The sequence below is a fragment of the Hemicordylus capensis genome, chromosome 3 (genome assembly GCF_027244095.1).
Source record: "Hemicordylus capensis ecotype Gifberg chromosome 3, rHemCap1.1.pri, whole genome shotgun sequence".
Taxonomy (NCBI): domain Eukaryota; kingdom Metazoa; phylum Chordata; class Lepidosauria; order Squamata; family Cordylidae; genus Hemicordylus; species Hemicordylus capensis.
In genome coordinates, this window is record NC_069659.1 from 77,072,514 (window position 1) to 77,086,991 (window position 14,478).

Genomic DNA, 14,478 nt, shown 5'->3' on the forward strand with positions numbered 1-14,478 from the left:
TAAGGGCATTAATTTTTCAGAAAAGGGGTGTATGATGGGAAAAGCTTGACTAACAAGTAGAAGGTTGCCGGTTTGAATCCCCGCTGGTATGTTTCCCAGACTATGGGGAACACCTATCTCAGGCAGCAGCAATATAGGAAGATGCTGAAAGGCATCATCTCATCTTGCATGGGAGGAGGCAATAGTAAACCCCTCCTGTATTCTACCAAAAGAAAACTACAAGGCTCTGTGGACACCGACTCGCGACAGCAGACTTTACCTTTATGGTGGGAGAAGTGCTGTAGAAAGAAACCGGATTGAAGCAGTTCAAAGCTTTTCCCTCCTTTTCTGACCTATGATTCTACTATTGTTTCCAACTATTTCCAACATATTCTCCAGCAAAACAATTATTGTGTACTTACTTGATGAGCTCTGGCCACTATTAAGACTATACAGACTGTCCATGGAGTCACTAGCTTTTAGAGAGTTTCTCTCAGTGTTTGATCCTCCCCCTGGGTCACTGTCTCTATTAGAAGAGGCATCTTCTTTTCCTTCCTCATTCTTTGGAACAACAGCAAAAAAGAGAAAAGTTAATTAAAAATAAAAGTATTTCATGCATTCATTTGACACAGAATGTGTGTGTGCATTTATACAAGCTCATAGGCACAGCACAATGATAATCATCAACACCCTGTTGTTTTCTTGAAAATCCTAGCAATCAGAGATTTGCTATTTCTATCATGGAAGCTCCATAGCTAATAGCTATTGATAGGCCTGTCTTTTGCTTTACAAATTCAATGAATACAAATGCAGTGAATTTGTCTAATGCTTGTTTAAAGCATTCCAAAGACAGTGACTATTACCACATGTTGTGTTAGTGAGTTTCCAATATATTCATCAAAGCTTTGTGCCATGTGTAGGTGGTGTGTGTGTCTGTGTGTGCACACGTGTTTACAGAATAAAACTCGAACAGAAGGCTGCCTGAAATCAAAGCAATTTTGGAACAGTAGATAAAATTCCCATAACTTGGAACCAGTGTTTCCTCTTCTCTGCCAGCTGTCAGAAATCAAGGGAACAAACATGTGTATGCTAAAGCTATAATAACCAGAACAAGATATTTTAAATATCCCACCCCAACCCAATACCCCACCGCAACAGCCTAAACAAATCCTAGCAATTTTGAGTCCTGCAAGTACTTTATTGTAGGCTATCAGTCATGACTAAGTCCCATTGAACTCAATCAGACTGATTACCTGTGTCAAAACATTTATATATTTGGTCAATTGCAAATGTTAATTGATTTGAGAAGATTCACTGAATTGTAGTTTGGTTATAAACTTTGGCATAATGTTTTGATGAGAACTATTTCATATGACGTGTGTGAGAGTTTTGAAATAGTACTTTATTGTAGGCTATCAGTCATGACTAAGTCCTATTGAAGTCAATGAGACTTAAGTTACTCATGACTAAGTTGTCTCATTTATTTCAGTTGTGCTTGGTCTGACTTAGTTTGATTCCAGTTCAGTGGTAGGATATTAGCCAAAAGCAAATAACACTTTTAAAAAGAAAACCTGGACTCGGCTAAACTTTTCTATAGTTTGTGCCACAGGAAAGACATCCACTTAATGATATCCAGTGTTGTTACACTTGTCAATGGCTCTTCAACATAAGTAAATTAGTAACAGCTCAGCCACTCCCATAAGCTATTTATGCATCTTTGTTTTAAGCTAAAGCATCAAGTAATAGCTTCACAAGAAAAAGGGAACCAGGGAAAGAACGTCTTCACCATATTGCATCGCACAAGGTGGTGTGAGGAAATGAATGCTGATGAAGAGATTACGTGCACTTTGGAAAGTTACAAGAATACATTATTGGTCTTAGTGACTGGGACAAAGGTGATGACACTTTTGATCCAGGGTATGCGGAACTCTCACACAAGTTCAAGTTTGTGTGAGACATTATTGAATTAGAATAGGATGGATTAACTTGATAACAGAGAAAGTACAACTTCTTTTTTGCTTAGGAAGATTTTAAAGTGACAGATATTCCAAATAATGATTATTAGAGGTTTTTAAATGGTGTGATTTAAGCAGTTATTGTCAGAAAAAAATGTCAAGTAAATTTCCTTATGATACCTATAATGGGGAATTTTATGTTATGAAGCTTATTAGTAAGTATTCAGGTAACACATGCAGGTATATAAACAGTTACAGAATTAACATCACGGTGATGTACCTGTATCAAAAATTATTGTATGTCTCTGGTAGCAGTCATATTGTTTATTCCATATTGTTTATTACTCACCCACCCACCCCAAAAACCCACCTTTGGTTTACAGAATAGTTATGAGTGTGGCAGCTCCAGCTGAGCTCCCCAAACTGAGGAAATTCAATGGCCATGAGGGTATGAGATCTGATGTCCGGTCTGAGATATTGTACTGGCCTACAAAATCATAACCATGAAAACACAACTTGGCTAGTCCTCCATGTTCAAATGCATTACCTGGGCAGGCTGTTGGCAACAGCAAAAGCTGTTGTTACAGCAATTTTTAAGAAGAATTTGGGAACATTGGAACATAAGAAGCTTCCTTCTACCCAGACTATTGGTCCATCTAGCTCAGCATTGTCTACACTGGCAGCAGCTTCTCTGAGGTTGCAGGCAGGAATCTCTCTCAGCCCTATCTTATAGATCATGTGTGATCTTTGATTTGTGATCCGGGTGGGTTTGATAACAACAGGCATGGCTCCTTGTCCACATTCAAACTTCCAGGGCTGGGATCAGTGTTGTGGTGTATGTAGCAAGGACGTAGCAAGGTTGTAGTGGGCCAGAGACAAGATCTTAAGATGCCCCCCTCACTGAAGCTCAGCTCATGAAGTAAAGAAATCTTAAATGAGGCTGAATAGTGGTAACAAAAAGCATAGTAATATTTATTTCACACACACACACACACACACACACACACACACACGCCACAATAGAACATCATCCTAATTTCCTAATTTTTTAAAAAAGGTTTTGTACATTGTGGACGATGCAAGTTGTACTAGAGAAAGACATGCTGTTCTGATAGCTCCAAGTCTTAACACACACCAATTTCAGAGGATGTATACAACTGAAGGAAGCCCGGGCAGGTATGCGGCTGGGGGAGTCATTTGGCTTGCCTCCGGGGGGCCCCCCAAGGCAGTGGGCCCCCAGACAATTGTCTCCCCTTGCCCTATTATAGTTACGCCCCTGGTATGTAGATCAGTCTCCATGGGGCACCCAGGGGCAGGGCACATGCTGCTTTCAGCGATTCCTGCCAAAGCAGGTTGCCATGCTGGACAAAAGGAAAACATTGAGATGTGTTGGGAGGAGACCAGACTGCAAGAGGGATCGCCTGGACTGATTCTATGGACAGGGAAGGGTGTGGCTGGGGTACCCTTGCATGGATTCCATGTCTTGCATGGATCCAGCAGCTGGGCTGGGCGGCAAGTGCTCTTGTCCTTATGCAAGTGTCTATGGCCTGTCAGTCTCATGAGAGAGAACTCATGGGAGAAGGGACATACATCTATTGCACATGTTGTCGTCACACAGGGCTTTAGAGCCCGTCCCTGAAACCATCATCCACGTGTAAACCATGATGGCTCTACTCATGAATTATGGCCAAGACTGCATGCTTGCACCACAGGGAAAGGGACTGGGTCCCCCTTCCTCTACAAACTGGTACAAAAAATAGTACAGAACCACTTAAGAATTCTAGGGGCTATCTTTCACCCAAACTTCAGGTTCTCCTGTTGATGCTAGACTTTTCCTTGCTGGTGCACATGGTGCCTCACCAGTCCAGGGCACTTCCAATCCAGAGGCCAAGGCTGGACATTTGGATACACATACATATACATTCAGTGTTTAGGGGATCACTCCTACAGTTGGTGGGAGCAGCACCATCCATGGGAACCTTAGTAGTACAGGTACTGTCCAGGCATCCAGGGAAATCAATGCCCTGCTGACTGACCATACTGCACACACAGCACCTTAGAAAGGATGCCTTGCCTGGATGGAAACTGTCAAAACGTCTTGTCTGGAAACTGCAATTTTAAGGTCCTGCATGCCTAGCAATGTGCCAAGGTGTGCATTGCAGGCTGCTCCCATAACACAAGCTAACAGATAACAGACAGAAGATTTGTGGGGATAGGTGTTGTCTCTTTTTTAATACGACTATATATTCAAGGTTTCCATGGATGGGGTTTCCACAGGTTTTTGCATGGGGTTTGCACATTGGTATTTCTGCCAAGTGATGTGGTATCACTCCCCTGGTATGTATGATCTTTGCTGAGAAGCAACCAAGTAGCCCAGTTCCTGCACTCAGGAATCTCTCTTAGACCTATCTTGGAGAAGCCAGGGAGGGAACATGAAACCTTCTGCTCTTCCCAGAGTGGCTCCATCCCCTAAAGGGAATATCTTACAATGCTCATACATCAAGTCTCCCATTCATATGCAACCAGGCCAGACCCTGCTTAGCTAAGGGGACAAGTCATGCTTGCTACCACAAGCCCATGAGATGCAGTGGAAAGTGGAATTTCCCTAATATTGTTTTCTCTCTTTGCATGGCAGTATGGCATCCCTGTCAATGCTGGGCAACGTCAGGAGGAGTACAGAGACTGTGGAAGGCAGGGCAACTGATTGGAGAGACAGCCAGCGAAAAGCATGGCAGGCATAGAGCTGACATGTTTCTGGGCTGGTCTGAACCGCCTTCTCTATGGTTTCTGGAGCAGCCACAGCACACAATCCAGGTTAAAATGGTGGCAAAATTCCTATGGCATGATGCCATCTTCAAATCTGAAGTTTCGGCAGTGGAACTCACTACAAACTGAGGTTCAGATTACAGTTTGGGGTTGAAAGCCTCAGGTCATTTTTGTGACCACAGTTTCACACATTTGTATGACCACAAAACTGAACCTCTGGCACGGTTGCCTGTGGTTTGGTGTAATGTCTGAAGGTGGCTTTATACTTTCTTAGTATGAAAAACCTATCCAACCCCTGATCATTTCTGGGGATCTTCTTTCAACATTTTCAAATTCCATCACATATTTTCTGCAGCAGAGAGAAAAGGCTTCATATAGTATTTGAATGCACCATTTGCTTATTGTGGGGAATTAAGATACATTTCCCCCCCTTGTATAATCATCCCTAACATTGTTTGCTTTTTCACTACCTTGGTGCCCTGAGTTGACATTTCTGGGAGTTATGCACAGTGACTCCACAATCTCTTTCTTTGGCAGTAATAGCTTATTCAACACTAACAATGTATAAGTGGAATTGCCTTATTTTTCTAAGGTACATTTCTTTGCTTTAACGAACACTCAGCTGCTATTTTGTATCCTATTCTCCTTGGGTTCCAAGATAGAATTACAAATTAGCTTTTGTAATTCTTCACAGCTTCCTTCAGTAGTTTTATCAAATTCTGCAATTTCACTTTTCATAGTCTTTTCCATGTCATTAATGAATGTTTAGAAGTAACAATACAGATCATTGGGCCATCCCACTGAATACATTATCTAGCTGAAAGATACAATGATTATTCTGTACTTCTGTTCAATGCATAATTTGATGCTCAGCCTGTGCATCCATTTATAAGGGCAACCACTTCACATAATAAGTGAAATAGTACTCAAAAGAGTTTTTCTGAGCATGTGCCAATGCATTGGCCTCACATGCATTTATGTGTAACAAAAGCCTTCAGAAAAGTAGCTTTGGGAGGGGCAAAGACCTAGTGTATCCCACTAACATTACCCTGCCCAGTTCTTGTCTGAGTCACTGTAAGCCTTATTAGTTTCAAGTCACTCTGCCCATGACCCAGACAGTGCAAATGACTCCAGTTACTCAACAGAACTCACACAGAAGGAAGCCTTTCCTTCCTCATGTGTAATTACACAAGAGGAAGCTTTTGAACCCCAAACCTCAGATTTAAGGTGGATCTAGTGTTACAACTTGGAATTTACTAGGCTCTTGTATTGTAGTCCAGTAGTTTTGAAGGACCTTCTGCAGAAGGAACCTTTAGTCTGTTCCTTCACATCAAGATCCATGTGTGCAGTACTGTGATAGACCTTTGGCTATACTCAAGGATCTCTGCACACTCATACCATTACACCATTGATGGCTGGCACTGTGGGGCCACCCCCCTGTGGATAGCATAAGCTTAAATGGTGGGTCTGAGTTCAGGAAGTTTACTAAACCTTGATCTACCTACTTATTTGCACTACCACTGTAATGTTTGTGATGTTACCTTGAGGCAGTGCCTCACATCCTTTAGGTCTAAATATGAAGTTGCACATAGCTAAGTAGGAAGAATTTTAGACAGAAAAGTTATACAGAAAACCAGCAGTAAAAACAGAAACTATAGAAGATCAAAAGAGTCTAGTTATATATTTACCATATCCTCCGACAGTGCCTTGATATATTTTTTGCCCATCTTTTTCTTCATGGTCAAAGAAATGGCCCGCATTTTCTTTCCAAGGCTTCCTGCACTACTTGCTGTTTTGTGTTGTCCCAGTTCTCCACCATCACTTACAGTATCTACTTCACATACCTATTTTTTTTAAAGAAAAAAATCTTGCTAAAAGAAAATATAGATCCATTTGAGGGACAGTTTGCTCATAACTGCTATAGAAATTATTCACATGGCCAGTCATTGGCATTTTAGCCCAGTCTGCAGTTGGCTTATGATTCATAGATCAAATGAGACTTTCATTAAGGACGCTTTATGTTTGGGCATGGTACTGCAAGCTTCCAAAAGCACGGCAAGTGTGTTTGTGTGTGAGGTGCAGATCACTGATGATGGAACAGGCATTTTTCAACATGTGATCCTGGTAGACCTCAGTCTATATAGCACTCACAAACTGTAACATCAGGGCAGAGAGAGAGAAAATTATATTTACCCAGCAAGAGCTAACTTCAGTTTTTTGGAGACTCTCATTCCCCACCCCATAATCAAAACTTTAGCTAGAAGAAATATATTTGGGTCCGCCCCCCTGCTTTAAAAGTTTTTTAGTTTTTAAAAAACTATGAGTGTATATTGCACTATAAGGTTTGATAGTGAAAACCAAATGTGAAAATCATTAAGGTTTGAGTGTTAAAATTGTACTCAGATCAAAAAAGCCCTTGCTCACTCAACTGCAACAAGTTCCAATACGTTTTGCATAATGTGCTTCTGTTTAAGAAGTCATGAGACACAGTGTAAAAACTAGGTGGTGTAAAATACAAACCTCAGATGAATCATCTGCTTTTGATGCTGAGTGATGTCTGGCATGGTCAAAGTTCCCAAAGCTACTTGTCCGCTGTGAAAATAAAACAACATCACTGTTTCTAAGGCCACCGTAAGAATTACTTTTTAAAAGTTGACTCAGAGATGTGTATTTAGTATCAAGGTGATATAAACATTACTAGGAGAGAAGTTTGCAAGGACAGTTGTTGCATGAACTGCAGTCATAAATGAAGCTTGCATTGTTGGACGTGCTCAGCATCAGCTTGTCGAAAACCCAGTTCCAAAAGAGGATTCAATTCATAAATCCCTCACAGATCAAACAATTCAGTTGAAGCCATAGGGTACCACAGGCAGAGCAGATGTTTGCTGAAATTCCTTTAGTACAGGGGTCCCAAACTATGTTGCTGAACTACAACTTGCAGCAATAAATCATAGCTGGGGTTGATGGGAGTTGTAGTTAGCAACATCTGGAGTACAACAGATTGGTGACGCCTGCTTTAGTACATGAAGAGCCCTTTCTCACGAGCAGTGAGAAAAGACAAGAGGGCTAGCGGGGAGGAAGCCTTAAAAGGCCTACCTCCTCACAGACAACCGAGGGCTCCCTCTTTGGCAGGCAGATTGCCTGCCCAGATGGTTACCGGCTGCTGCCAGTAGCTCAGAGGGTAGGGGTGCATTCCTTGTGTGTCAGAGCACCCATAATACACCACACGAGTGCATGGTGCATTATGGGGATCCCCCCTCCCCACTCCAAAGGTGGCCAGGAACCCCAAAGCTGGCCAGGAGCTGGCTGGGAGCAAGCAGCCATGGCTGCCAGATGATCATAAAAATGGGTTAGGAGAGTGTTCGCTCTCCTAACGTCACTCTCCTAACCTTCTTCTAGAGCAGTGATTCTCAAACTTGGGTCCTCAGGTGTTATTGGACTTCAACTCCCATAATCCCCAACCAAAGGCCACTGAGGCTGGGGATTATGGGAGTTGAAGTCCAATAACACCTGAGGACCCAAGTTTGAGAATCACTGCTCTAGAGGGTGGCTATGGAGGTGGTTTTGCCACCAAGGTGCCACCAGGATGAGGCCCAATTCCGGTGGTACACATACACAGGCAAAACTGTGCTAGGCTTCCTTATCCTGGTTTTGCCTGCGCATGTGAATAGCTTCAAAGAGTTCTTATTTATTAAGAGCAACCAAAACAATAGTGAATCTAAGGTAGGAACCTGATCTCATTTGCCTCTATGACAACACAGCTTAGCACTTTTCTTACCAATTTTATCAAAGTTTCTTGGCTACATTTTAACTTACTAAACCTATTGATTCAGAAAGGGCCTTATTGTTAAAAGGCTGTTGTGCAAATGCAAGGTGTCAAGCTGCATTCAGTTTCAGCAGTGGTGATTCTAAGAATGATGTTCATGCAATTGACACTAACTGCATGCCTTACAAAATACCTTCCCTGAAGAATTGTCACTCTGGAAAATGTATCATCTTATTACAATCCTGCCAATAAATCATCTACAGCTTGTGTTAGATCCCATTTCTTTTACATTTGAAACGAAAATGGTTGTTGTAATGGTTTTTTACAAATGCCATAAAATTATCATCTAGAAAAGTGGTTCATAATCACATGCATATCAGTTCTGATCACTGTGGCCATATACTCAATGCTGATTTATTTTTAGATTAATCGCTAAGATTCAAAAAGGGTAAGAATTTCTCATTTGATGGCTTCAATTCTCATATATATATCTAGTTACTGAGGGTGCAATCCTAAATTCCAGTTTCTCCCCAAACCTGATCAGAGCAGGAGTTGGTGGAAGTCTCTTTCACTATTCATTCATACATTCATTCATTCGATTTCTATACCGCCCTTCCAAAAATGGCTCAGGGCGGTTTACATAGAGAAATAATAAATACACTAATATTTATACTAGTGTACCTATTTGGGGCAATATACCACCACTGTCACTTCTATGCCAGCAGAACATTGCTATGTCAGTGGAACATTCCACCAGTGTATCCTCTTCATTACTGCAACATTTGTTGGCATTATTATGGGAGCTGTATGTGCTCCCAATTTACGGTTGTGAGGGTGCAAACAACTAGGTAGGAGAAGATAGAAATGATTGTGTTTAATCATGGTAGGAGCAAAAGCTACCAAGCTTTCCCTCCTACATTTATTCCACACCATCACTTCTCCTTCTTCCTATTATTTGCTCCCACACAACCAAAAATTGGAAGCAGCCACAGCTTCTAAACCTGGGTAGGACACTTGTCCTACCCAGTTTTCAGTTGTGTGAATGACTTCAATGTGTTGCTACTGTGGACTGTTACTCCTCTGTGCCTCTCTTTGCTTTCCAAAGACATGTGGAAAGCAAAGGGCTTTACACACACTTCATGCAGTGCAGATCACAAGGGATGTCCACAGATGACCACTAGCAGATTATGACCACCACCAGTGGCCAGTGTCATTCCAGTTCTTTATTTGTGGAGTTGCCAACCAGTGTTCCCTCTACCAGGGAATCCCAGATATTTTTGGCTAGAACTCCCATAATTCCCAGCCAAAGGCCATCAAAGCAGGGGATGATGGAGTTGTAGTCAACAACATCTGAAATTCTCTGTTAGAGGGAATGCTGTTGCCAACCTACTTGTTCTAGAAAGACTCCTCTAGCACTTCTAAGTTTCTTGACAAGAGATTTACATAATAGGTGAAGAAATCTTAAACAACAACCAAAGTAAACATGCAGCCTAATGAGATGGAATGAATGTAGAATAGTCGGTACCATTTCAGACTGCAAGTAAGGGAAGACAAAAAATTCTTCAGAGTTGCACAACTCCCTGCAAGCAGAAAGACCCCTTGCAAGTACAACAGATTGGGCTGGGCTGGAATTTTTCTCCCTTCTAGCTTTCTTCTGGTAGCTGATTTTTTACATGAGAGATTATTTAAAAATCATAGCCTTGACCTGCCATTTGAAATGATACCATCCATTGTATTACCACAGGATTCTTCCACCTCATTATGCGGCATGGATAGTCCAGGCCTCTGATCATTCCTTAGACTGCAGCTGTAAGCACTTATGTGGAAGCTCCACTGAAAATCTGTGGATTTTCTTCAAAGCAAATATGCTTAGGATTAGGGTGTATGCTTTTGCAATTGTTACACAATTTCCTTTTTTTTGGTTTACTTAACTGAATGTATTCCAGCCGAGTATTTTTTATTGGCCAGCTGTTAACCTTTTTTCTTTATTTTTAAAAAACAAACAGTAATGAGAACTGATTAAAGTACCATTTAGCTTGCATGGTTAAAATTTTATTTAAAGATTTTCTATATTCACTCAATGAACAATAACCTGACAAGTGACAAGGAACAGCTCAATAGCATGATATAACACACATTCCTAAGGATTATGGGTATATCAGGCAGGATTAACACCTTCCGCTGATTTTTCATTCCTGCTGAATATGTCCCAAAGCATGTGGATAAGACAGAAGGAAAGGAAGGACTGAGGAAGGCTAGAATTCACAACAATACTGGCTGATTTGGAATAAGACTCATGCCACGATAGACACTTAACATCCAGCCTTTGTGTGGCATTCAGAATGTCTGCTATTAATCCCTGCATATTGAAAAGCCGCTGTGATAGTGAGACACTGAGCAGAGAGAAAATAATGCTTATCGTTACTGTTTTTCATAAACAGCTAGAGCTCAGGGAAATTAGTTATTTCTTCAGAACCTCCCCACAATCTTATATCTTATCTGAACAGAGGCCTTGGGCTGTTTTTCCATATACCTCAGTGTTGCTCCATACTTATTAAACATTAATAAGGGTTGCAGGATAGTTTCCACCATTCTGGATAATGGGCTTCTTGCACAGGAAAGCATTAAGCAGGCTACTTCAGCAATTCTCAGTCCTCACTTTTGCTTTTCCATTAAGTAATCAATACAGCTGCCACCTTTTAAAATGCATTCAACCCTACGACAACAGTATAGAAAAAAACACACAGAGGAGCCAAGGGGCTACTGGGGGAAACGTGACTCTTGCTCCTGCTCCTGGGTGTCAGGCTCCACATTAGCTTCAGCGACTATCTCCTTGGAGAAGCCATTGCTGAGATATGCAAGCCTTATTTCCAGCTTAACGAATGCTTTTAAAGCAAATGCAAGTCTCTTGGAAGAGAATGGGCCATTGATTTTGACACTGGCATTCAGAATCCCATAAAATTAAGTGATTCCTTTTGGCAGAATGGCTACATTAAGCAAATTAACCTCCCTGAACATAAAATGTGTTGCGGGAGGGAGGGGTTGCTTGCACCCATTAAGAAGGGAGAAGGAACAGGAACTCAGGGGCCAAATGTCCCTTTGAGTCCAGAAATCTTTCTGATTAGATGATTCAGTGGGGCAAGGAGAGAGGAGGAGTCCGAGTTGGGCTCACAAATTTGGTACCAGTTTCAAAGGTGCACCTAGGTAATTTTGGAGCCTGGACCAAAAGGTCTTTGGACCTTCCCGCCACCCCCACTGGAGCCCCCGCCCCCTGCAAGCTAAACATAATCCCCCCAATACACACACAGTGACACACCCATTTTTTAACACATAGGTTCTTGAAGGAACAAACAGCAACTGAACTATAACTGAATATAAGAATATAGAAAAGGTATATTTATGCAAATATGCATTAGCAGAAACATATCAACACACAACTTAACATATTCTCATTCCTCATATTTCTTTCTGCACTCCCCTGTCTGTCTGTAAAGCACCTGGCACAGGTCACAATCACATTCATTTGCCTGCCACAGTGGCGACCACATCACCCAGGGTGGAATTTGAGGGCCCCCAGGGGGTGTGGAGGCCCTGGACTTTAGCCCTGAAGTCCAAGAGTAAGAGCGCCACTGACCAGTCTATATAAGCAGCCATTTGATTACGAAGGTTCTTTGTGTTTTGCATTAATTCCTTTCTCCTCCATCCAAGACTCAGTTCATACATTCAGTCTCATTTGTGTGGGCCTATATAGTAATGTGTTACTGGTATGCCTTTGCTGTTGCTGGATTCCACACCACAGAGGTAGTTACTGAATAAATTCCATAACTGAGTTTGGGATTAGGGTTAGTCACTGGAGTTTTGACATATGTCACCGTTTTGGGACAGATGCTATACCTTCTGAAGTTTACCCCAAACTGAAATGAACCTAGTATTGTCTCACTCTCTTGCCCCACTCTTCCTCGCACTCCTCCCTACTTTGTCCTCCTTCACGTACACTTTGGATATCCCAGTCCTTGACAAGTCAGTCCTGGAGACCTGTCTACCAGTCCCCCGTTGCTCCAATAAGTGGCTTGAAACTGGGTGTGATGGAGAGAGCTTTGTGGCCATGCACATGGATATCTGCCACAGGACTGCAATATTCAAGCATTTCCAGTGTGAAGTGAGATACAACCACCACAGTGAAATAATAACACAGAAATTTACTTTTGTCTGGCAATACAGACCATCTTCAGTGCTGCCACTCAGTTATGATTCCTTTCTTAGAATCAATCGTTTTTCCTTTCATTAGTTGGCAGGCTCTATGTACACATGAACATTCTTGTCACTTATTTGTTTTATTTCATTCATTTTGACCAAATCTTTTTCAGCAAGCACTTACAGAATATAAAACACAGAACTGAAGCTAAATGATCTACCAGTTTAAAGACTGATACAATTATTATATTTATTGTTGTATTTTCAATTTCCATCTAAATAAAAACTAAATAAAAATAAATCTCAATTTTCTTTTGTGGGTGGACTGTAGTACACTGAGGTGATCCTTCCAGAGAGCTATCCTATATAATAAAAGGCTAAGTGAGTGGCCATGGCTTTGGAACGTTGGGGATCTGCGTCCCTGCCTCCCTTGGCTGTTCTGGGCCTGTGCGAAGCACAGGCCCAGAAGAGCCCAAGGGACACAGGACCTCAGACACCAGTGTCCCACAGCCACGGGCGGCCATTAGCCGGTGTGTGGCGGCGGGGGAAAGTGGCTGAGGTGGCGGCAGAGCCGCCGCCTCGGCCATGAGCTGCGGCACGGCGAGAGGAGGCCGAGGCAACCAGAAGCGGCCGCCCTGAAAAAGGCGAGGGCAATGGCGGCGGGGGAAGACCGAGACGGGGGACAGGGAAGCTGGGCGAGGTGGCGGCGAAGCCGCCAACGAGGCCCCCGCCCGCTCACAGCCGTCGCCGCCGCCTGCTCACCCGCCCTCCCAGCTGCCCAAAATGAAGCTGGGCGAGGTGGCGGCAAAGCCGCCAACGAGGCTCCCGCCCGCTCACAGCCGCAACCGCCGCCTGCTCACCTGCCCTCCCAGCTGCCCAAAATCACCTTCCCCGCTCCCCCCCCAAAAAGATTAAGGGCCAAAATGGCCCATGAGAAGGTTGCCGCCCCCGCCTATCGCCCTCCCAGCTGTTGAAGACCACCTTACCCGCTCCAGCCCGAGGGAAAAGAGAGGAGCTCACGAGCAGAGCTCCTCTCTGTGCTAAGTCACTGCTCAAACTGCCGCTATGGACGCAAAGGACGCCTATTGCGTCCATTGCGACAGTATAGGCAGCAGCTTAACACAGAGAATAGCTCTGTTTCCGAGTTCCTCTCTTCTCCTTCGGGCTGGAGCGGGTAAGGTGGGCTCCGGCAGCTGGGTGCGCGGGAGGGCGATAGGCGGGGGCGGCCACCTTCTCATGGGCCATTTTGGCCGTTATTCATCCACCCCCCCCCAAAAAAAAGTAAAAGCAAAATAAGGAAGAACAAAAACAGAGAACAACAACAAAACAAAAAACAAAAAGAGAGAGGGGACAAGGGTGGGGGGAAGAGACAGAAAGAGAGAGAGAGACAGAAAAGACGGGATAGAAAGCTAGCGCCCGTTATCATAACGGGCTTAAAAATACTAGTCCACAATAATTCCTGTATCATATTATGAGTGGTAATAATCAGTGGCTAATACTGGGGAAAATTAACAACAGTAATGCTTACAGTGAGACCCAAGGCAGCCATAAGCTATATCTTGTGCTTAGTTAGATTATGCTAACTAAAGAATTATCTGTCTAGCTCATTAACATTTGGTAAGGGAGATAGCCTTAATATGCCAAGTTCTGCTTCTCTATAAGTTCAATTGAAATTAATGGAGGCTGTGTGAGACCTGTGCTTATTAGATTGCACCTTTGGTAAATATTCATTGCTGGAAAGATTGGCTCTTTGCTGTGAGGAGGAGAAGCACAGGGTCTCTTGTACCTGGAACAAAGGATAAAGCAGCTAGGGGTCTT

At 42.9% G+C, this 14,478-nt stretch overlaps 1 protein-coding gene across 6 annotated transcripts in view; it reads right to left on the reverse strand.

The window, feature by feature from the left end:
* The window catches only part of SAMSN1 (SAM domain, SH3 domain and nuclear localization signals 1), a 141,148-nt gene that overhangs the window by 30,760 nt on the left and 95,910 nt on the right, over positions 1-14,478 (reverse strand). For all 6 annotated transcript variants that reach the window (XM_053310123.1, XM_053310124.1, XM_053310127.1 and 3 more), the window contains 3 exons: positions 7,221-7,292; positions 6,389-6,544; positions 402-540 (listed from right to left, as the gene is read on the reverse strand). In XM_053310123.1, the coding sequence (XP_053166098.1) occupies positions 402-540; positions 6,389-6,544; positions 7,221-7,292 (367 nt within the window). The remainder of the gene's footprint in view (positions 1-401; positions 541-6,388; positions 6,545-7,220; positions 7,293-14,478) is intronic.